The 26,006-nt window shown below is 33.7% G+C and overlaps 1 protein-coding gene and 1 long non-coding RNA gene across 2 annotated transcripts; one reads left to right on the plus strand and one right to left on the minus strand.

The window, feature by feature from the left end:
* The first annotated feature begins 8,054 nt into the window (after nt 1-8,054).
* LOC107788415 (tubulin alpha chain) lies at nt 8,055-10,125 on the plus strand. Its single transcript, XM_016610097.2, has 4 exons — nt 8,055-8,326; nt 8,453-8,687; nt 8,774-9,144; nt 9,295-10,125. The coding sequence occupies exons 1-4, from the start codon at nt 8,234-8,236 to the stop codon at nt 9,946-9,948; spliced, it is 1,353 nt and encodes a 450-aa protein (XP_016465583.1). The 5' UTR covers nt 8,055-8,233; the 3' UTR covers nt 9,949-10,125.
* Nucleotides 10,126-10,336: 211 nt separating this feature from the next.
* LOC107788416 (uncharacterized) lies at nt 10,337-11,459 on the minus strand. Its single transcript, XR_001648613.2, has 2 exons — nt 11,075-11,459; nt 10,337-10,690 (listed from the first exon to the last, which is right to left on the minus strand). It is a non-coding gene; the product is annotated as an uncharacterized LOC107788416 (long non-coding RNA).
* Nucleotides 11,460-26,006: the final 14,547 nt, after the last annotated feature.

Consider the following 26,006-nt stretch of genomic DNA (forward strand, 5'->3'; position numbering starts at 1 on the left):
AACAAATAAGTTCGAGCACGTACTCATCACCTCGCGTACACGGACTACAATCAACACAGAAGACTCAAATCCTAATGGGTAGTTCTACCATACAAGGTTAGGCAAGATACTTACCTCAAAGAAGACAAACTGATACTCTAAAATGAACTTCTCGGATAAAATGTCCACCGGACGGATCAATTCTAACAAAAATAACTTCAAAGCACAAATAAAACTCATAAGAAACTATTTTGGATCATAAAGGCTTAATCTTTATCAAAAGCTAAAAATCGACCCAAAAATCGACCTCCGTGTCCGCACATCGGAACCCCGACAAATTTCACAAAACTCTAACACCCATTCCGATACGAGTTCAACCATACTAAAATTATCAAATTCTGATACCAATTCATCCCCTCAAATCACGATTTTTCATTTTGAAAGTTTTCTTCAAAAATCCCTATTCTCCTCAACCCAAAACACAAGTTTAATGATAAAAATAAAGATAAAATCATGGAATATAAGTCCAAAAAATCATGGAAAAAAGATTAAATCATGGAATATAAATCATGGAATACCCAATCGATTTGCTTGATAAACCCACAAAGAATCGCTCAAAATCGAGCTCTAGAACTCCAAAAAATGTTAAAAATGGCTAACCCTCGGAATAGAGAACTTTATCTTCTGCCCAGGTATTTGTACAACGCGATCGCAGAAGAGGAGCTGCGATCGCGAAGAGGAAATGGCTACTGCCCGAAATTGGTGATGTGCGATCGCGAACAAGCATGTGCGATCGCGAAGAAGGAAAATAATGGCCCATGAACTGGGCTACGCGAACGCGTGAAACGGCACGCGAACGCGAAGGAGGGGAAAGCACGCTTAAGCGTTCGTGGATAGAACAGTGCGAACGCATAGAGGAAATGGTCACCATCTCCTAGCTCCTAGTTTCTACTACGCGAACGCGAAGAAGGGAAAGGTAGGCTTCCGCGATCGCGGAAGGAGTTATGCGAATACGGAGAACAAATAATTCATCCTCCAAAACTACACTACGCGAACGCGGAGCAAGTGACACGAACGCGATTAAGGAAACCAAATGGCAGAAACCAGCAGTCCAAAAATAGAAGAATTTGGCCCGTAGACCATCCGAAACACACCCGAGGCCCCCAGGACCCCGTCTAAACACACAAACAAGTTCTATAACCTAACACGAACTCGCTCGGGGTCTCAAATCACATCAAACAACGCCAAAACTACAAATCACGCCATAAATCGAACTTATGAACTTTTAAATCTTCCAACTTACAAAAACTCGTACCAAAACCTATCAAATCAACCCGAAATGACGTCAATTTTTGTAGGCAAGTCCCAAATGACATAATGGATCTATTCCAACTCTCAGAATCATATTCCGACCCCGATATCAAAATGTCCACTTCTCGTCAAAATCTCCGAAAATTCGACTTTTTGCCATTTCAAGCCTAATTCAGCTACAAACCTCAAATTCACCGTTCGAATATGCTCCTAAGTCCAAAATCACCCAACGGAGCTAACGGAACCACCAGAACTCCATTCCGGAGTCGTCTTCATGTATTTCCAACTACGGTCAAAATCCTAAGACTTAAACTTCCATTTTAGGGACTAAGTGTCCCAAATCACTCTGAATCATCCGTTAACTGAATTCAACCACGCACGCAAGTCAATACACATAATACGAAGTTGTTTAGGGCCTTATGCCACCGAACAAGACTTAAATTCTCAAAACGACCGGTCGGGTCATTACATGCACCCTGTAATTGTTACACCATAAGAGCCTTTAAGCGCTTCCTAGATATTCAGGACAAATATTTAAAAGAGGATGAATACAGTCATGTCCCTTAGGTTCCCAACATGTTACGTTATCCATTCTTGTTAATATGTTGACGTATTAGTTTTATTTTATATTTTCTAATATACCTTTTTCTATTAAACAGAAATATCGGACATTTAGGGTATTAGAGATAATTCCTACCAAAGAGAAATTGAATTCAATGCCTTTAATTGGACAATTACCATGCACTCAGAATCATTCGAAGGGAGTGAATCTGGTTCCTTTAACAGGTGAATCACCACGTAGTTGGAGTCGGTCAAAAGAAATTAATTGAACTCCTTTAATTGGAGAATCACCTCGTACCCAGAGTAGTTCTAAATATTTCTGCAACGACGTTTGATGATGAATTAGTTAACATAATATGTGATGTAAGTTTTTTATTTTTTTGTGTTTAGTCTGAAGTTTTTCATACTATTTTTTGCATAATTACAACATGTTTTATGTGAAGTTTTTATTTAGTATTTGCTGAACTTCAGCATTATTTTGAGCTAAAGTTTTGTTCTGTGTTTGTAAAACTATAACATGTTTTGTCTGCAATATTTGTTCTGTTTCTTATGAACTTCAGCATTCTTTGGAGCTGCAGTTTTGTTCTGTATTAATAAAACTACAACATGTTTTGTCTGAAGTTTTTGTTCCGTTTTTGATGAACTTCAACATTCTTGGAGCTGAAGTTTTATTCTGCGTTTGTTAAACTATAGCATGTTTTGTCTGAAGTTTTTGTTCTGTATTTGCTGAACTGTAGCATTTGTTAGACTTGAAGTTTTGTTCTATGTTTTTTAAACTATAGCATGTTTTGTCTGAGATTTTTTGTTTTGTATTTGTTGAACTTAAGCATTCTTGAAACTTCAGACTCTCAAGGTTTCTCTAAGATTATATCAACGTGAAATAACTTCATGCTATATTAGCATGAAGTTTTAGCTTATATTTTATTAAAACTTCAGACTTTGAAGGTTACTCTAAGACTATATCAACGCGAAATAATTTTATGCTACATTAGCATGAAGTTTTAGCTTATATCTCATTGAAACTTTTGACTCTGAAGGTTACTCTAAGATTATATTAACGTGAAACAACTTCATGCTACATTAGTATGAAGTTTTTAACTTATATTTCATTGAAACTTCATAATTTTTAGGCTGATATTTTATGGAAAACAATACTCATGTAGTATGAAGGTTATTGTAAGTCTATATCAACATCAAACAACTTCGTGCTATATCATTCACGCGTTAAATTTGAAGTTTTGAAAAGTTTTTGAAGATCTATAAGTGAAAATTTCATGATATATTAATGTCAAACAACTTCATGCAATTGTGATTTGTAAATGACCGTAAGTGAAAATTTTTATAAGCGTGAACTGAATTCAGATTTTATTTTTTAAGTTCAACACTTAAAAAGCAGGACGAATTACGAAAATAATTGCAGAAACATATATCATGAAGCAATCAGTTGCACAAACTAATGCGAATTCTGAAGATGAATTGCAATACTTAGAATGTATTTGTAATTTTTGAATCCGAAGATGAATGTGGTTCAAGGTTCTATTATTTTTTTTATAGAGCTACTGAGAGGAGAGGAGATCTTCGACTAGAGTTGAAGGAGATCTTTGACAGGGGATAGAGTGACGAAGGAGGTCTTTTTCACGAATGAGGTTGCAGATCACGCGATTAATGCCTTATGCAGCTTTTATATCTTTTGTCAGGGGTACAATTATCATATCATTACGATTTTTTTTGTAAGCTGGCTACCAAATCAATAATTTTTAAAAATAAGGTACAAGTTAAAAAGTGGCACAAATATAGGGTACGATTGCAAATCCCCTGTGCTTGTTGCACAAAATCAGCCCAAATAGAGAAAATCAACGAGCCCGTTTGAAACCGAAGAATTAACCCAAATAGCTGTCCGCCTAGTCTCTTAAACTATAAATAGCCGGCAGATGTATAATATATATACAATTTATGTATAATGTATGCATAATTATGGATAATCAATTTATAATCTATGTATACCGGCAAAAAATTGTAAAGAGAATCAAAGAATTTGCACGATTGAGAGACCAAGTTAGTGATTGGATGTCTAGTAGCAAATTTGGAGAGAAGCAACAGAAGAAGAAGTGTTGAATAAGAAGCGAAAGAGAAGAAGGATAAAAATGTTAATTGCAATGTATATATAAAATAAAAGAAGCCTATTTTTATATAACTTTAATGGTGAAAGACACAATTATCCACAAAACAAAACTATTTACCCTCACCTACTCATTTACTTTTCTACCCATCAAACTAATTACCTTTCCCACATATTGTCTTTTTTCTCCTTTTATTTTTTATTTCTCAGCTTCTTGTCGTTTTTCCTTTTCTTTTTTCTCGTTTTCTTCTTTTTTTTTCTTTTTTCTTCTTTTTCAATCATACATATTATTATTATTATTATTATTATTATTATTATTATTATTATTATTATTATTATTATTATTATTATTATTATTATTATTATTATTATTATTATTAAAATTTGATTTCACACTCAATTTTGGCTCTTTTTTTTTGCTTTTTTATTTTTATTTTTTTATTTCTAGTTCATTTTCTAATTTCATTTAACTTCTTTTTTATATTATTTTTCTCTTCGTAATCTAATTTCATTTACTGTTTTTACTATTTTTTATTATTCTTTTTTTTATACAATAAAAAAAATAACTGATATAATAAATATTTGTTCACCGTTTTTTTTAATATAACTAGTATAATATACCTTTTGTCTTTTTCTCATTTTCTAAATTCAATTATTAAACTGAAATAATATCAGTTGCCACTTGATCTAATTCATTGAATATCACACTAACTGCTGCTGAGCACCATAGATTATATAATCATATTCTAAGAATCAACACGTGATTGCCATGCAAATATTGATCTCCTTCCCTACAAATATCAGTACACATTCTACCATTAGCAATAACACAACCAGTTATGGGGCAAGAAAACACAATCTATAACCACCAAATCTCCATATATACTAGTTAGAATAGAAATGATAATAAAATATTTGAAAATACAATAAAAGTATACGTAGCAAAAAATACTTCTAGTACTATATGATACCAATATGGTATATATGTATACCAATAGAGCATATGATTGCTATAGAATATTGCTACAACTATCTCCGACTATACCAATGCACCAAAACATTAAAGGATGCAATAAAAGTAGGGATGTTCATAAAAACCCAAAAACCTGAACTAAACTGAAAACCGAACCAAACCGACCAAAATAACTGATAATTTTTAGGTTTGGTTAGATTTTGGTTTTAAATTTTAAAAACCGATCAAATTTGGTTTGGTTTGGGTTTTAATAAAAAAATAATCGGAAAAAACTCGAACAAAACCGATTATAAAAGTAGTTATTTAAATTTATTATTACACCTATATATATGTATATTTTTATATAAAGTTTTTAAAATTTTATGGTACATATTAGTCATTTGTATTTTTAGTCTAATTCTTTGCTATTATAATAATCTAATTCTATGCCTTCTAGTTTGATTGATAGTTTTCTTTTGTTAAGTACAATAATTTATTTTATGTTAAAAATAATCAATTTTTAATTGAGTACTTAAATTAATCATCACTATTTGAGTCAATTATCATCAATATATCTCGGTAAATGATAGATTTCTCAAAGAGAAATTGGTTTGATAGCGTTACGTTGAAAATGTAGTCGCCGGAATATGCGTTTGGTAGTGTATGTCTCATATTTAAGAAAAACTCGACAAATAACCGAAAAAACCGAACAACCGACAAAAACCGAATCGATAAAAAACCGACTTAATTGGTTTGATTCGGTTCCAATATTTAAAAAACCGACTTACTTAGTTTGGTTTCTTTTTAGGAAAAACCAACCCAAACCGAACCATGAACACCCCTAAATAAAAGTATGAGAAAATTACATGCTCGCATTGCAAGCTAAATATTCGCAAAGCAACTTGCTCATTCCGTATACTAACATGGTATATAGTTGTATGCGGTCATTCCAACAATTGCCTATAACTATAAAAACTATTACATAATACACATAATCTATGTCCATCAGTACAAAAAAATTCAAGCACTGCAAATCATGTTCATATAAGTAATTCCAGAATATAATTCACTTAAAAATGCAGCTAAAACAACTAAAAAATGTTCAAACTACCATATGATACCAATATGACATATAACTATACCAACATGGTATACAAATTTACTGATTAATTTTCGGCAACTATATGACTATACTACTATTACATAACACACATGCATAAGGAGAAAAAAAAAATAGTGTACCACATATTAATATAATAAAGTATTTCAAGATATTGTACTATATTACTATTATTAAAAGAAAATCAAATAGTGTACCAATTAAATGCAGCTAATATAATCAAAAAATAATTCAACTAGCATATGATACCAGTATAGTATATAGCTATACTAATAGGGTATATAATTGTACGGGGTCGTTCCAACAACTGCATATAACTATAAAAATTATTACATAATACACAAAATCTATGTCCATAGGTACAAGAAAATCCAACACAGCAAAACATGATCATATAAATCATTTCAGAATATAATTTACTTAAAAATACAGTTAAAACAACCAAAAAATATTCCAACTACCATATAATACCAATATGACATATAATTATACTAATATGGTATACAATTCTACTAATTAATTCCAGTATGACTATACTACTATTACATATACACGTGCATAAAGAGAAAATCAAAAAATAATGTACCACATATTAATATAATAATATATTTCAAGATATTGTACTATAATACTATTATATAAAATAAACGCATAAATAAAAAATCAAAATATTTACATAATACACACGCATAAAGAAAAATTTAAAAAAATTAAGATATTGTACTATTCTACTATTACTAAAGAAAAATAAAATAGTGTACCAATTAAACGTAGTTAATACAACCAAAAAAGGTTCCAACTAACATATGATACCTGTATAGTATATAGCTATACCAACAGAGTATATAGTTGTACACAAAGAGTTTAAAAAGATTTTTTAATTCAATTATTAAACTGATATAATATCAGTTGTCATATAATCTAATTAACTCAATTTTGTGCATCATCGATTATACTAAAATTTAGATATGTTATTTTGCCTTCAGCTTAATCACTTCCATTGAATACGAGTTCTACTAAAAAGGCCGTGATGACAACTCCCTTTTTAGGCAGAGATAGATGGACGGGTAATTAATTTTGGTAAAATAGGGGTGTCATAGTTATTTTTAAAATGGGTATAAACGGGTAATTATTTTGACTTGAGTAGGTAGTTAGTGTAAATTGCTCAAAAATAAATAGATTAACTGGGTTTTGCAAATATATGAAAAATAAATTATTAAGTTTTCGCTCTTTAAAGAGTTAACATAAGATACAGCCAGCAAGACATCATCATTTCATGTATTAGCAATACTAGAATCATAGTTGATTCGTTATTGAAGTTTAAGAGATTTTTTATTTTTTGATTTAAGTTATATACATTAACAATAATTTAATTTTTTATACTATTAGTATAGTATTTGTTTTTATATAACTTATGTTTATTGTAAATTTATTTGGTTACTATTGATATTATCATAAAAAATTATTTGCATAACTAATCTATAAATATCGTGATTTTGCATATTATAGAAATAAACTCCTTTCAATTTAAAAAAATAAGGATAAAATAAAATATGTACATTAAACTGTCTTTTTACGAGTAAATGCTTGCATAATGAAAGAGAGGAAGAGCTTTGCATTTACATCGAACCCTTTACTATTGAATCAAGGGGGAAACGGGGAAAGGGGAATGTATAGGCGTGTAATAAATTTAGGCCCTATAGATAAAAATTACAAATAGTTTAAAGATGGGTAAAAGAGGGTAAATAATTTATCTTTTATAGGCATGTAATGTAGTTTCCCCTTTAAAAACAGGGACAAAATTAAACATTATCCATTCACTTTAGAAGGCTCAGGCTGGGGACTCTCAAAATGGGTCCAAAAGAGAAAACCAAAAAGCCCATTTAAAATAGGAAACTAGAAAAGGGATTCTTAACGTTTTGATGAGCTCGGTCCAGTATCGTGAGGCCCAAAGGAGTGAAGGAATTCAAAATTTTCGGAAACGAAAAAGGAGCGGCAACGGTCACAAACACAGCTGTAAACCATTTCAAAATTCAAAATACCATCTGCGGACTCCTCTTTCCCCTCCTATATAAACACTCCCTCCTTTCTAACCCTAGTCCTCTTTATTCAATTCACTCCTGTCATAAATTTTCATCTACTATACACACTATTTTACAACGGTCTCTGCAATTTCTTTGAAAAACAAAAAATGAGAGAGTGCATCTCGATCCACATTGGTCAGGCAGGAATCCAAGTCGGAAACGCATGTTGGGAGCTTTACTGCCTCGAACATGGCATTAAGGTCAGTCCCTTACTCTCTATTTCAATCATTTTAGTTCTATTTTATGAACTGTATGACTATTTATTTATGTCTAGAATCTGTTCCGTTTTTTTATTGTGGCCGTCTGGTGTTTGATAATTTGTCTAGCCGGATGGGCAAATGCCTGGAGACGTAACTGTTGGTGGAGGAGACGACGCCTTCAATACTTTCTTCAGCGAAACTGGTGCTGGAAAACACGTCCCTCGTGCTGTCTTCGTAGATCTTGAACCCACTGTCATTGATGAAGTGAGGACCGGAACTTATCGCCAGTTGTTCCATCCCGAGCAACTCATCAGCGGTAAAGAAGACGCTGCTAACAACTTTGCTAGAGGCCATTATACAAGTAAGATCCTAAGCTTCACTTGAATATTTTTACATACATGGCGTGTTCAATTTCTTAATTTTTTGTGTGGTTTTATATGGTAACAGTTGGGAAGGAGATTGTGGATCTGTGCCTTGATAGGATCAGGAAGTTAGCGGACAACTGTACTGGGCTTCAAGGATTTTTGGTGTTCCATGCTGTTGGTGGTGGGACTGGTTCAGGGCTTGGTTCTCTGCTTCTTGAGAGGCTTTCTGTTGACTATGGAAAGAAATCCAAGCTCGGATTTACCATTTACCCTTCTCCCCAAGTCTCTACAGCTGTAGTTGAGCCTTACAACTCCGTGCTCTCAACACACTCCCTTCTTGAGCACACTGATGTTGCTATCCTGTTGGACAATGAAGCCATCTATGACATTTGCCGGAAGTCTCTGGATATCGAGAGACCAACATACACCAATCTCAACAGGCTCATCTCTCAGGTATTGTAGTTTTAACTTTTGAACCTATAATTTTATATATACTTAGTGTTAAAAAAAGTATATGCTGAACCTGTATGTTTAAATTTAATTCGGTTTTACTTCTGTTAAGAGATTGCCTAATAAATCAGGTTGAATTTGTTTGTTTTATAGGTTATCTCATCGTTGACCGCATCTCTGCGATTTGATGGTGCTCTGAATGTGGATGTGAATGAATTCCAAACTAACTTGGTTCCATACCCAAGAATTCATTTCATGCTTTCTTCATATGCGCCTGTGATCTCAGCTGAGAAGGCCTATCACGAACAGCTTTCTGTTGCAGAAATTACTAACACTGCTTTTGAGCCGTCGTCTATGATGGTCAAATGCGACCCACGTCATGGGAAGTACATGGCCTGCTGTTTAATGTACAGAGGTGATGTTGTGCCTAAGGATGTGAATGCTGCTGTAGCCACAATTAAGACAAAGAGGACCATTCAGTTTGTGGACTGGTGCCCAACTGGGTTCAAGTGCGGTATCAATTACCAGCCGCCCACTGTTGTTCCTGGCGGAGACTTGGCTAAGGTTCAGAGGGCTGTTTGTATGATTTCGAACTCCACAAGTGTTGCTGAGGTCTTCTCGAGAATTGACCACAAGTTTGATTTGATGTATGCAAAGAGGGCGTTTGTGCATTGGTATGTGGGTGAAGGTATGGAGGAAGGAGAGTTCTCTGAGGCTAGGGAAGATTTGGCTGCTCTTGAGAAGGACTATGAGGAAGTTGGATGTGAATCTGGTGATGGCGAAGATGATGATGTTGAGGAGTATTAATTAGGTTAATTTCTGTATGTTTAGTTTGGATGATTATGTAGCCAATGGTCTCATTGGTGTAGTTAAAATTTGGAATTAATCCATATTCAGTAGGATGATGTGTTGATTGAACTTTCTTCTGGATATGTAGTTTGCTATTTTCAACCTCGACAAATTCTAGTGGTTTTATTATTTCCAGTTTTGTTATCTCCTTGACGTCTGCCTTTATGTGTACAATTTAGCTCAAGTTCAGCAGTGATCAAATAGTTCAGAAAGTGTAAAATCAATTTCATGTACCGCTAATCAATTCCTACAAAGTGATGGCACGTTAGTAAGTTCCATAGGTTTTATAACGAGCACATCGTTTTAGTGGCATAACTTTGCCGAAAGAACATGGAAATTGTATATATGTGTCAAACGCCACGTGTTCTTGGTTTGAGTAAGTAAATTACATTCTATCATCCCCTTTTCATATCCATGGACGAACATACAGAGACGTGTTCATTATTAACCTTTTATTTAATTGACAGGTAAGTAGTCACCATTCACTAACTTTGCTTCTCGTCCTACGTATTTTCTTTTTTAAAGGTACATAGTGGATGAGGAGTTTTCGTCTGTATTCTGCCTACTTTATATGTACAGCAAAACATACAAAACGAAAGTGTAAGAAAAGGATCAACTTCATCTCTATATCTATTTACATCATCTTCATCATCCCTGTGGACGGTCGTCTCCCATATTCCTCAGCGTACAGTAAATCTTCCTGTCCAATCAAACAGGGTGAAAACTTCAATAATCAGTTTGAATTTTAGAAGATTGATCACTGAATACAAAGCAAATATTATCATTGATAAACTAAAAACAGAGTAGAGAGTACCTCAAAAATACTACTACTGCTCTTTCGTATATTAAGTGGCTATTCGAAAAAAGTTTAGTCAGAAGCGATCGGCTAGACGGTGGTGTTATAGGTTCAACAGTGAGTACGCGTGCATTCACTATCTAAGTTTAGTTAAATATTGAGAAATATATGTACAAAATTAGATTATGTAACCATTCGTCTTAAATCCTGAATTCACCTCTCTATTCCATAAAGAATGAAAAATAATTAAACAAAAAGGTTGAGAAAATAGGACCGTGGTATACGCACCTAGATGGTGATCAGTTAGCAGATTTTATGGCCGTTTTTCCACTAAGAGGTGAAGCAGGCAACATAGGCCTTGACAATAGCATAACAGACGAGGCAACATCCTGATCAACAACTCTCTGCCTAAGTTTCTTGGCTATGTCTTCCCCAAGTTGCAAGTCCTCTGCTCTAATTCGCATAATTTGGCTATGAATATACGCATTCATAGTCTTTTCACTCCACTTCCTACAAGAAGACGCAATATCTTTCTCTTGTTGATTCTCCATCTCACAGTTTTTAGAGGAGTATATCATTGTGGAAATGATAGATTCAACTATATATTCAGATGAAGTTTTGAGGCAAGCAAAGTGGTGATAAAGAAAACAAAAGTATGCCGCTATGTACTTGTCATGTTACATTGGAAAGTATTTATAGTTGTTACATGTGTCCTTGTTAATTACAAACACACAGTAGTGAAGTATGTGAGCGTCTACGGTGGGCCGGTGGGGAGCTGACTTACCTGCTGAGTTACGCATTTTAGGTGGAGCTAGGCAAAGGCTTTTACCTTGTTGACACGTATATAGGGGTAGCCAAATTTTTTAATTAGAGGTGAACTTCACGTGTTGACAAGTCATATGTTGTTGAGTTAATCATTTAAGATTTAAGGGCAAAATGAAATCAGTATACGTGCAAAATTTGAATACATTATAGTAATTAAATAAAAAAAGTCAGTCCGATGCACGAATTATTCCGCATTTACGCAGAGTCTGGGAAAGGGCCGCACCCTAAAAAGTGTGATGTAGATAACTTACACTGATGCATGCATTAATAGTTGATTTCACGGCTCGAACCCGTGACTTATAGACAGTGGCGAAGCTAGGAATTTCTCCAAGGGTATTCAAATTTAAAAGAAGTGAAAAAATTTCGACAAAGGGTGTTCAATATGTGTTATATATTTCTAAAACGTAATATTTTACCTATATACATAATGCAATTTTTCGACGAAGGGTGCCCTTATGACCATGTGGCTTCGCAAATACTTATAGGTCACATTGAGAATAGTCTCTCGGAAACAGTCTCTCTACCCCAGGATAGGGGTAAGGTCTGCGTACACACTACTCTTCCCAGTCTCTCTACCCCAGGATAGGGGTAAGGTCTGCGTACACACTACTCTTCCCATACTCCACTAGTGGGATTATACTGAATTGTTATTTTTGTTGTTACCCAGTGAATATGCCTTTTACGTATATATGGAGAAAGACTTTAGCCTGGTCGCATGTGCAAGGTTGCTGAATTTGTTATTAGAGATGTACTTCATATGTTGACAAGTCATATGTCATTGGTGAGTTAGTGATCAAGATATTAGACCGAGGAAAACGTAATATTATATGAAAAATGTAAATATATTACAATAAAAAGATAAATCATATATAAAAAGTGTCACATTTTGTACAAATATCAATTAATATAGGCACGCAATAGATGTTGTGTAAAAAACTAGTCCAAGCTGTTGATGTTATTTGAATTTATATTATACGACTAGGATATAATTCGTCCCGACTTTTTAAATTCATTCTAAGAAAATTAAATTATTCTAAAATTATTTCTTTCTCCAACAATTTGTATTGATATAAAGTAATACTACTTCATTATAATTTTAAACTTGGTTGATTAATTTACGAAATAATTATTTCATTTATTCATATTTCAAACTGTTATTGTAAATATATTTGACCGAGGTTGAAGCAGATAGGAGTGTACAAAAGAAATCGGTAAATCACACCAAATCGATAATAAAGTCAAACCGAAACCAAACCAACCCGATAGTACATTTATATAATTTTTATAAATATTTTATACATATAAATATTTATTATAATGTAATTTATAAATATTTCTTAAACTTTTTCACAGTTTTATCTTTTAACATATTATTTCAAGTTTGAACTTAACATTCTTGAATGGTAAATACGTACATTTTATAGCCCATAAATGTAGTAATTCAAACAAAGTTCAACTCAATACTAATACTAACAAAAGAAATTCAATTCAATACTTGGAATGATGATAGTGTCAGATATCTATTTTGTAGTTTTACATTGATTTATAATGAAAATGCATAACTTAGTTTATCTTTTTCTTTAGTGTTTAGTTATGTAAGTAAGTATTTATTAGAATACTTATTTTAGCATGATATTTTTAGATTATGTTAATTTTCATTATGACTTATTAATTAGCTATATTTGTTTTATGTAATGATGAGGCAAAAGTGGGGTTTGCTAAAGCTCTACTTCAAAGAATAAATGAGCTTCAATTATTTTATTTTATTATCTTTGTTATTGAATATTTTAGTATAATTTATTTCATATTATTGTGTTATTTTCTTAGAAAATATATTATATAGTTATATCTTACTAAAACTAAAGAAAAATTTGGAGCACAAGTTACATATTTTGTGTTGTGAAGATTTTATTGGAAAAAACCCGAAAATCCGAAAAAACTCGAGAAAATCGATATTGAAAAATCCGACTTTGTTGGTTTGGCTTGGTTTATTGATTTAAAAATTCGACACCATTGATTTAGTTTGACAATTGAAAAATACGAACTAACCCGACGGAAAAAGCAAATATTATTGGAATAAAGAGACTATTTTGCTTTCAGACAGAGATATTCTCAATCTTATTTAATTAATGGAATGCCTATTCAGCAAGCTACACGATACATTCGAGTATAAAAAACATTTAAGAATCGTCAAAATAGCCTAAGTGGATTAGAAAGATTGGATCATAGGTCTCTGTTAAATCTGCACAGTCCCATTACCGTTGCCAAACGTTCAAAAACTGATGAAGACAAAATTTTTAGCAATAATGCAACTACAAGTGGTGTCAGGTGAATTACAATTATGGGTGGGTCAAATGGTCATACTAGGATTTCTGCGTGAGGTAATTGGAAAACATGTGGCATCTTTTTTAGCAATTAATAAAGATTCAAATATGACAGATATTTCAGAATTAAGCCTAAATTTTGACAATCGCTATCTATAGTATTCAAGATGTTGGAATTACCAGACACGTGGAATTGTTGAAAAGTGCTAAAAACTTCTGGTCATAGAAAATTCTTAAGCTTACTTACAGAATGAATCGAAACCAAAACTCATATAATTGCATCTAACGAGATACAAATAGTCCAAAGATAATTGAAGGTAAATTTATTTAAAAAATATTGACTGATAACGTAGAATAGATGAAAACTAATTACACAGATAATAATTGTTATTCCCGCCAATATTGCTGTATTTGTAAATAATAATTCTGCAAAATATAAGTTATCGTAATGAAACAGTAATTAGTTTGAGCCCACTGAATTCACAGTGTTTCCTTAAGGAATTTAATCCCATCCTAGTACCCAAGATAATTGATTATTTCCTCCCAGGATAGAACGAATCACACACTGGTGTAGCGGTACTTCAAACCCCAGTGTTTCAGCGAACACAAAGTTCGGTAGCAAATCACACTTACAGTTGCTTTGTTTGAAGTTAAAACAATGCAGAACAAAGGAGTAGAAACTCAGAAAATCGTATAGAAATGCTGAGAGGAAGGAGTGCAATGTATAGCCAAATCTGTTGAGCGATTTTCAGTTTGTTGGTCTTGTGTATTTTGTGTGCTGTGTGTCTTTCTTCAACAGCTGTTGCACATATATATAGCAGCCAGTGTTGAAGAAGAACAATCGTCCACCCTCCATGGTGGAGCAAGCATTAGCTTGTTTGTGGAGCAAGCACATTCATGGTGGGAAGATATGACGAGATTTCCCGTTATACATAACGCTCCCAGCCCTTCCAATTGCCGCTTGACTATCACAATGTATGCATATTGGTGTCAACGGTTTGGGCCAAAATGGAATGTCTTCCAAGAAATTCCGGAGCCATTCAGCTTCTTCACCGGCTTTATCTAAGGCTATGAATTCAGCCTCCATTGTAGAGCGGGCAATACATGTTTGTTTGGACGACTTCCAAGATACCGCTCCTCCACCAATAGTGAATACATATCCACTTGTGGACTTAGAATCTGTTGAACCGGTGATCCAATTTGTATCACAGTATCCCTCAATCACCGCAGGAAAATTACTGTAGTGCAATTCAAAGTTCTGGGTATGTTCTAAATATCCCAAAACTCGTTTCATTGCCATCCAATGAGATTGGCCTGGATTGCTCATATATCGACTCAGTTTACTTATAGCACAAGCTATATCTGGTCGTGTACAATTCATGATATACATTAAGCATCCCAACACACGAGCATAATCCAATTGTGATATGCTTTGGTCTTTTGTTCTTTGCTAATGCAAGATTCACGTCAATTGGAGTCTTTGCAACTTTAAAGCCCAAGTGCTTGAATTTTTCAAGTACTGTCTTAATATAATGAGATTGTGACAATGCCAGACCTTGAGGAGTCTTATGGATCTTAATTCCCAGAATTAAATCAGCAACTCCCAAGTCTTTCATATCAAACTTGCTATTGAGCATACGCTTAGTAGCATTTATGTTGGCAATGTCATTACTCATTATCAGCATATCATCCACATATAGGCAAACAATGACTATGTGATTTGGAACATTTTTAATGTACACACATTTATCACATTCATTTATCTTAAAACTATTTGACAATATTGTTTGGTCAAATTTCGCATGCCATTGTTTGGGTGCTTGTTTTAGTCCGTAAAGAGACTTAACAAGTCTACATACCTTCTTTTCTTTACCTGGAACCACAAACCCTTCAGGTTGTTCCATATAATTTTTTTCCTCCAACTCTCCATTTAAGAAGGCCGTCTTAACATTCATTTGATGAATTTCAAGACCATACACTGTAACTAATGCTACTAACATCCGTATAGACGTAATTCTTGTAACTGGAGAGTATGTATCAAAGTAGTCTATACCTTCTCGTTGTCTATACCCTTTGACTACGAGTCTTGCCTTGAATTTATCAATAGTGCCATCATCTTTGATTTTTCTCTTAAAAATCCATTTAGAACCCAAAGGTTTATTTCCAGGAGGAAGATCAATCAATTCCCATGTATGGTTGTTCAATATGGATTCTATTTCACTATTGACTGCCTCTTTCCAAAACAATAATTCCGAAGAAGTCATAGCTTCTTTAAATGTTTGAGGCTCATTCTCCAATAAGAAAGTCACAAAATCTGGTCCAAATGAAGTAGACGTTCTTTGACGTTTACTACGTCTTGGATTCTCCTGATTACATGTACTTTCTTTTGTTTCTTCCCGAGGTCGTTTAGATCCTTCACCAAACGACTCACATTCCTTTTTATACGGATATATATTTTCAAAAAATTCAGCATTATCTGATTCTATAACCGTATTATTATGAATGTCGGGATTTTCTAATTTATGAACCAGAAATCGATATGCTTTACTATTTGTCGCATATCCTATGAAAACACAATCAACGGTTTTCGGTCCTATCTTTACCCTTTTGGGTTTAGGAACTTGCACTTTTGCCAAACACCCCCACACTTTAAAATAATTCAAGTTGGGCTTCCTTCCTTTCCATTTTTCATATAGAATGGATTGTGTTTTGCTATGGGGCACTCGATTTAATATTCGATTAGCCGTAAGAATGGCTTCCCCCACAAGTTCTGTGGCAAACCAGAACTTATCAACAACGCATTCATCATCTCCTTTAATGTGCGATTCTTTCTTTCCGCAATCCCATTAGATTGGGGCGTGTAAGGGGCTATTGTTTGATGAATAATTCCATATTCTAAACATATTTCTTCAAAAGGAGATTCATATTCACCACCCCTATCACTTCTTATCATTTTTACTTTCTTGTTAAGTTACGTTTCAACTTCATTTTTGTATTGCCTGAATGCGTCTATTGCTTCATCTTTACTATTCAGTAAGTAAACATAGCAATATCGAGTACCATCGTCAATAAAAGTTATGAAATACTTCTTTCCACCGCGAGATGGTATTGACTTCATGTCACAAATATCTGTGTGAATTAAGTCTAAAGGATTTGAATTCCTTTCAACTGACTTATAAGGATGTTTAACATACTTAGATTCCACACATGTTTGACATTTTAATTTTTCGCATTCAAACTTGGGCAGTACTTCTAAGTTAATCATTTTCCGCAAGGTTTTATAATTGACATGACCCAAACGTACATGCCATAAATCATTTGACTCAAGTAAGTAAGAAGAAGCTGAAATATTATTATTGTTTTCCACAACCATTACATTCAGATTGAAAAGGCCCTCAGTGAGGTAACATTTTCCTACAAATATTTCATTCTTACTAATGACAACCTTGTTGGACACAAAAACACACTTAAAACCGTGCTTAACAAGAAGTCCAGTAGAGAATAAATTCTTTCTCATTTCGGGAACATGAAGGACATTGTTCAAAGTCATGACCTTGTCAGAAGTCATTTTCAGAAATATCTTCCCATATCCTTCAACTTTTGCTGTTGAAGCATTTCCCATATAAACTGTCTCTCCGGGTCCAGCAGGAGCATAAGTAGCAAAAGCTTCTCTAACTGCACAAACATGGCGAGTGGTTCCTGAATCAAACCACCACAGTTTAGGATTTCCCACCAAGTTACATTCAGAAAATATGGCACACAAGTTATCAACATCATCATGCTTTACTACCATGTTTGCTTGACCCCTTTTCTTGTCTTTCTTCGGAGCATGACACTCCATAGATTTGTATCCGGTTTTCCCACAGTTGTAGCAGTTTTCACTGAACCGCTTCTTGCTTGGGTTGTATTTCGGACCAGAAGCCTTCTTCCTCTTTTTGTTATCTTCAACAATATTTGCTCCCATTATTGTTGAATTTTCACGGCCTCTCCTTTCAGCAGCTTTATTGTCCTCTTCGATTCTCAACCGAACAATGAGATCTTCAAGGGATATTTCCTTTCGTTTGTGTTTCAAATAATTTTTGAAGTCCTTCCACAACGGAGGCAACTTCTCAATCATTGCTGCTACTTGGAATGCTTCGTTGATGACAAGACCTTCAGCAAGTAGATCATGAATAATCACTTGCAATTCCTGGACTTGGGTAATAACAGACTTGCTATCTACCATTTTGTAGTCCAAAAATTTTGCGGCAACGAATTTCTTCATCCCGGCATCTTCAGTTTTATATTTCTTTTCAAGCGCATTCCACAATTCTTTTGACGTCTCCACGCTACTGTATACATTATACAGATTATCATCCAGTCCGCTAAGAATATAATTCTTGCATAAAAAATCAGAATGCTTCCACGCTTCAATCACGAGAAAGCATTCATTCTCTGGAGTTTTATCTGGCAGATCAGGAACATCTTCCTTGATGAACTTCTGTAGACATAACGTAGTTAAGTAGAAGAACATCTTCTGCTGCCAGCGCTTGAAATCAATCCCGAAAAATTTTTCGGATTTTTCTGCCGGTGCCAACGCCGATGTTCGGCTTGTCGATGCGTTGACAGTCACCATCGGAATAGCTTGGTTTTCGCTTTCAGTCGTCATTTTTTCTGTAAAAGAATGACACAAACAAACGTTTAATATACGTTTTCAAACTGGAGTAAAAAATCACGTAGATTTTAATCTCCAACAAAACGCCACGAAGGCTTTACTCTCCAAAATGGGAGTACACAAAACCACAAAGGTTTTAGTTTGCAGAATAATAAGAATAACACAAATACAGAAATAAATATTAAATTCCTTAAGATTGTTATTCCCGCCAATATTGCTGTATTTGTAAATAATAATTCTGCAAAATATAAGTTATCGTAATGAAACAGTAATTAATTCGAGCCCACTGAATTCACAGTGTTTTCTTAAGAAATTTAATCCTCTCCTAGTACCCAAGGTAATGGATTATTTCCTCCCAGGATAGAACGAATCACATACTGGTGTAGCGGTACTTCAAACCCCAGTGTTTCAGCGAACACAAAGTTCGGTAGCAAATCACACTTACAGTTGCTTTGTTTGAAGTTAAAACAATGCAGAACGAAGGAGTAGAAACTCAAAAAATCGTATGAAAATGGTGAGAGGAAGGAGTGCAATGTATAGCCAAATCTATTGAGCGATTTTCAGTTTGTTGGTTTTGTGTATTGTGTGTTGTGTGTGTCTTTTTTCAACAGCTGCTGCACATATATATAGCAGCCAGTGTTGAAGAAGACCAAGCTACTGCACATATATATAGCAGCCAGTGTTGAAGAAGACCAATCGTCCATGATCCGAAGCCGAAGCCGAAGCCGAGCGAGCGACGACGACGACGGCGCGAGGCTTGCTTTCTTCTTAACTCTTTAAGAGTTACAAGAAGAGCAATTATATATATACCCACCAAAAATCTCTTTCTCTTCCAATATGGGATAATGTCTCATTGTCAAGAGGGGAAAACTTAAAATTTTACTCAAAAATTTCATTTTTCCTCCATTTCCCAATCAATCTCATTTTAAGACTATTTCATCTTTAAAACAAAAATCTCAACAATAATATCTACTCCGTTTATATAGTATAATTTAAAACCTTAACGCAAAGCACATGAAAACAGGCACCCAATCCGATAACCATAAAATGACTTTGCGTATAACTGAAAAATGTCCCCTCTTTATCTTCTTTCTTCGATATTATTTGACATGACAAGCAGCAGCCACCTTTAAAGTGGATTTACCTTTTTGATGAATGTCTTTTCTTTATTGAGCCAAGTACAACGTTATGTTGAAGACAAATGTTGCAGCTGCAGAAGTGAGTTACAAATAAACTTATGGCTCACATTTTTACGTCTCTTTCTAGGTATACTGCAAATATCCTAGGATATATTAAAGTTTAAACACTAGGTGGAATTATTTCAGGACAGATCAGAGAAACAGTCATCCTTAATTATCCACCTTATGATATGCAATCAACTTACTAAATCAAGGTTAAGAGAATGCCACATGAATTCAACTTCATAGACCTATCAAATTGCACTTCTGAGCAAAGGAAGGGTAAGATAAAAGAGTTTTGCGGCTAGCAGTAGAATATTTACAGTTAAAAAATGAGTACTGGAGTATATACGCAATTCCTATCCACTGTAAAACCTAGAAGTGTGGGATCAAACTTAGCAGTACCAAAGGCTCTTGACACAAGAAGGCTGAAGATCTTTTTTTGGAATGGTGAAACCAGGTGGAACGCACTTATATAGATTTTTATAAAATGAATTACGAACAAAGTTGTTCAGATTTATTGTCTGTTTAATTGTCTTTCTTATACGATTTTAGGATATTTTCAGCTCACGAGCTAATTTTTGGATTGAATTGCGCCTATGGTCTATTTTCTTCGCATGGTATTAAATTTATACCAATCTCAATTCTTGGTTTCTCGAATGTTAGGTTCCATCCCGTGTTGTATTGTTCATGCTCTAAATATTCTTGGGGTGTTAAGTGTCCAACATTGTTGATGGATGAGTTTTCTCAACTAATGAATTAAATTTCTGAGATTGAGTTAGGCTAGAGATCCCCTTTTTTACGTATCATATTGGTGTAGAAAACGTTCATATATATTAGCTAGGAAATAACTAGGTGAATATGAATGATACAAAATGTTCATATTAGCTAGGAAAATAAGTGACATGGATTCTAGTGCTAATAGTTGAACAACCATCAAACAGTATCACCTTTGAGCTTAAAGCAAGTTCACCTCTAATGAATTAAAAACAGGTCAGGAAAATCCCAAAAATTAGAAAATCGAGGATTCTGTTATGAAAATAATTATAACGTGGATGTCTATTTATTACTTCGCTATAAATAATCTTTTTAAAGAAAATTATCCGTTTGGTACTCTATTGAAGTTTATCTACAAGCAACTGATGCAGGCAGGTTGCAAGCAACTCAATAAAATGATTTGCAGCAGTTTCTTATTAAACAGTTCATGCAGACAGCTTACAAGCAGCTCAAGAAAAGTCTCGCAACTGCTTACTGAAAAGTCTCGCAGCTGCTTCCTTTCTTCTATAAATAGAAGAGTTTTCAGTTCATTATGAACATAAGTTTGAAAGTTGAATAATATATCAGTTTCTCTCTATACTTGTCTTTACTTTACAATCTTTATTTTATAACACGTTATCAGCACGAGACTCTGGCATTTTGAGCACTTACTTCGAATTTAATTTTTATTTCAGTGTTCATCTCCGATGTAAGGCGGTGCTCTTACGTTCGTGGTTAGATCGTGTTCATTCCTAGCATCATAAGGCAGATTATATCCTTGAGATAGTGAGTTTTTCTTCTTAGCAGTAGTGATGTAGATATCACTTACATATGGAGTGGCCAAATTTGCGTAATTTAATTTGAGCCTTTTGCTTATATTTTAATATCTTTATCATCGCTTGCTTGGTTATATGTTACGCATATAGTACCTATTTTGGTATTTATTTTCATCCTTATTATCTTAATAAAGGATTACAAAGTGGATAATATTGTTAGATCCACTTAAACTCCAGCAGGGTTTGCAAGAAATATACAACCACCAGAAGTGGTTATGTTTAGTATATCTCATTATAACTAAATTTTGTTAACTACAAGAAGTGGTATATGCCTATGACCACCAGAAGTGATAATTTAGGCTTTCTATGGTTACAATTAAAGATAAGCTAGAAAAATATTCTCTATATTACATGCACGCCTCGATTTGCTCCTGAAGTAGTAAATATTTTAAAAGAGGTTGAAGCATCATAATTTGATGTGATTAATGCGCGTTCAAATAATTATATTCGATTTTCTGAAGGATGAGAATTGTTGATAAATATTAATTCATTCCCTGAAGTGAATGTGATAATATTAATACAGGCGTAAATATAAATGTGCTCTTGATGTAAATATATTGCAATTCACCTTCAGAAGAGTTAATATGATTAAGAGAATATATACTCAATATTTCGTATTTTAAATTTGCTCTTGAAGAAGTAACACAATTGAAATTTCCTCCTGAAGTAGGAAAATATTATGAAGAGGTATTTTCTTGTGCTTAAATAATTATTTTATATTGTTTATTTGATTATGATTTTTTATTCATGATACTAAAAGTGTCTGAGCAATATTTGATAGTACAAAATATATCAAGAACTCCTGAAGAGCTAACTGTTTGTCTAGAAGACACATGACACCACTAGTGTCCGATAAATATTAGATTGTGGATAATAAATGAAGGCTCTCGAAGAGCTTATATATAAATACGTCATTCAGATTATATGATTATGGTCAAAATATATGTTGCAGTAAACCTGAGGTTCAGGTTTACTGATACAAATGACTATCATATTGAGATCACAAATGATTGGAAGATTGAAAATCTTCATGTTTCCACAATCATAAAGGGTAAAATAATATGTATGTGAGAAGTTACCCACCGTATTCTTCAATTTGTACTACATCATGTATCACAGTAAACCAGAAGTTTACTAATGCAAAAATAGTCACAGTAAATCAGAAGTTTTACTGTGGCAAAAGTAGCTACTGTAAATCAGAAATTTACTGATACAAAAGTAGCCACAATAAATCAGAAATTTACTGATACAAAAGTTTATGCCATAGTAAACCAGAAGTTTACTTAGAGATAGCGCATGTCATGATAAACTTGAAATTTTCATTTGCCATTTTTAAATAAGCTATTTGAAAATTCAGATAAGCATATACTGAAGAACTAGAAGATTCTTCAAGAATTCTCTTGTGTTGCTTGTTCTCATAATAAATTGATTATACCAGCTAAAGTTGGGACTAAAATCCCTGAATTTTAGAATTTATAAAAGGTGAATATGAGTCCATTCACCTATCATGTGAACCACTTATAGATGCATATATGAGATGTTACATGTGTGTTTATTGTCAACTTGCAGTTTGGCATTTGAAATTGCCTTTCTTAATTAAGAGCATAATTTTCAGATTATGAAATCAAGATAGTTCATCTTGATGATGCTGATTTATACCCAAGCTATTTTAGCATTGAATACGTCCTATTAATGGCTAAACTATTGCTTACGAGAACAAAGCTTCATGTGTTGGTCTAAGATTTTCTAAATTGCATACAACAACACTTGTATGCATCAGACCAACAAAATATGATAAGTCCTCCCCTCACAATTGGTTTAGGATCAGAAACCAAATATCTATCTAATAACTTTTGATCTGTGGTATATGATTAATTTCTCTACCATAATGCACAAAGATAGGTTTCCCAAAGAAGATTGGGGATATGCGTTAGTTTTTCTAACATTTGGGGGATAGAATAAACAACTGGAAAATAAGCTATATGAATCGAATTATCATTAATATGATCCTCACTTAGAAGATAATTCAAGTCAAATGCCAGAAGCATTTGCTGATCCAAAATTAAATATTATATTTCAGCTACAAATGCTCCTATTAAAATTAAAGTCCCTAGAGGATAAAGTTTACTGCACGCATGAAGCGTAGTAAACCGATCGGTTCCAAAGGTAATCATCCTTAAAAAGGATATGAGCAAATGATCAAAATGATCATAATGAGGAGGAATTGAGCTTTAAAAGAGCCCACGTCATAACATTTCATGACCTCCAGAAGAAGTTCAGGTACCTGAAAATAAAGAAAGTGATGAAATCTCAACAAGTTATGTTGCTTAGGTACCGATACAAAATGATAGTCGACGATATATTTGATACAATCACTACTAGAAATTCGGTAAAAACCGACCAAAAAAATCGACCAACGTTGGTCGGTAATGGCCAAAAACCGACCAAAACGCGACATTTACGTATGGACGGTATTTTTGTGGTCGGAAAGGCATACCGACCAAAGTTGGTCGGTAATTCAAAAAAAAAAATATTGCAAAAAAAAACCGACCAAAGTTGGTCGGTTTTTTCCTACCAAAGTTGGTCGGTTTTTTCCGACCAAAGTTGGTCGGTATTTTAATTGTGTAATAAAAAGATTCACCATCTGGGAATCGAACCGGGGTCTGTACTGTGGCAGGATATTATTCTACCACTAGATCATCGGTATATTTTATTTTAAGACTATCTTTTATTTGATTTATGCTCTTTAATTGTATTTTCGCACGAAAATAACCGATCAAAGTTGGTCGATTTTCTTAAAAAGTAAAATTACCGACCAAAGTTGGTCGGTTTTTTTAAATGACCGGCCGAATTAACCGACCAATTTTGGTCGATTTTTTTAATATTAATTTTTATTTATTTTAATTAAAAAACCGACCAAAGTTGGTCGGTTTCTTGAAACATAAATTTCACGGGACTCAAAAATAGTTTTCCGTATTTTTGCGCCAAAGAAAACCGACCAAAGTTGGTCGGTTTCGTAAAAAAAATTTTAAAAAAAATATTTTGAAAAACCGACCAACTTTGGTCGGTTTTTTGGTCGGTTTTTTGACCAACCAAAGTTGGTCGGTCGACCTTGGTCGATTTTTGTCGAATTTGTAATAGTGAATATAGTGCACACTATTGTGAGGATCAGACTTATAGTTTAGACACTTGAAGATGTCATGCCATTTAGAGGCAAGTCATAACCTATATGACTCATTTGATCAAATTTACATAAAGAACCCTGAAGGATTTAAATTGCTTGAAGCATATAATTCAAAGTCTTGAGAAATGTACTTAATCAGATTACAATTTTTTTTGTATGATTTAAAACAATCAGGGCGCATGTGGTATAATTGCCTCACTGAATGATGAATGAATGTTATATAAATGATTTCATTTATCCATGCGTTTTTACAAAGAAAACAACATTAAACTTTGTTATACTTGTTGTTTATGTTAATGACATAAATCTCATAGGAACTCCATAATAGCTTCAAAGGGATAAACTTTGTCTTAGTCTGCAAATTGAATATTTAGCAGACGAGATCTTTATCCATTAATCTGTTTACACATAAAAGGTCTTTAAACGCTTTTACATGGACAAAGCGCACCCATTAAGTACACCAAATGGGTGTTCGATCACTTGAAGTGAATAAGGATCAGTTCTGACCTCCAGAAGAGGATGAGGAACTCATTGGTCCTCAAATACTCTATCTCAGTGCAATTGGTGCACTTATGTATCTTTTTAATACTAACAAAGGTGGTGCAGATCATATTGGTTATGCAGATGCAAGTTATTTATTCGATCCCAATAAAGTTCGGTCTCAAATCGGGTATGTATTTACACGTGGAGGTATTGTCATATCATGACGCTTCACAAATCAATCGATGGCTGCTACTTCTTCAAATCATGCTGAGATAATAATTAATCATAAAGTACGTAGGGAATGCGTATGGTTGAGATCAATGATTCATTTTATTCGAGAAAAATATGGGTTGGAATGTGATAAAACAAAAACCACAATATTATACGAAGACAATGTTGCATGCATAGCTCAATTAAAGGGAGGATTTATAAAAGGAGATAGAATGAAGCACATTTCACTAAAATTATTATACACACATGATTTTCAGAAATATGATGACATCGATGTGTAAAAAATCCGTTCAAGTAACAATCTAACAGATTTGTCCACTAAATCTTTGCCAACTTTAACTTTCAAGAAGGTGGTATACAAGATTGATATACGAAAACTCAAATATTTGGAACAAGGTTTTCATCAGGGGGAGTGAAATACGCGTTGTACTCTATTTTTCTTACTAAGGTTTTCCCATGGGATTTTTCTTGTAAGGTTTTTAATGAGGCAGCTAGAATTGCGTATTACTAAATATGTGTACTCTTTTTCCTTCACTAGATTTTTTTTTCACTGGGTTTTTTCTAGTAAGGTTTTAACGAGACACAATATCTTTTAATGAACATCCAAGGGGGAGTGTTATGAAAATAATTATAACGTGCATGTCCATTTATTACTTTGCTATAGATAATCTTCCTGAAGAAGATTATCCGTTTGGTACTCTATTGAAGTTTATCTACAAGCAGCTGATGCAGACAGGTCGCAAGTAACT

This window comes from Nicotiana tabacum, chromosome 17 (assembly GCF_000715075.1).
Source record: "Nicotiana tabacum cultivar K326 chromosome 17, ASM71507v2, whole genome shotgun sequence".
Classification (NCBI taxonomy): domain Eukaryota; kingdom Viridiplantae; phylum Streptophyta; class Magnoliopsida; order Solanales; family Solanaceae; genus Nicotiana; species Nicotiana tabacum.

Coding starts and splice junctions, on each gene's coding strand:
- LOC107788415 (XM_016610097.2), top strand. CDS start 8,234: ATGAGAGAGTGCATCTCGATCCACATTGGTCAGGCAGGAATCCAAGTC. Junction 8,327..8,452: donor GCCTCGAACATGGCATTAAG/GTCAGTCCCTTA, acceptor TAATTTGTCTAG/CCGGATGGGCAAATGCCTGG. Junction 8,688..8,773: donor TGCTAGAGGCCATTATACAA/GTAAGATCCTAA, acceptor ATATGGTAACAG/TTGGGAAGGAGATTGTGGAT.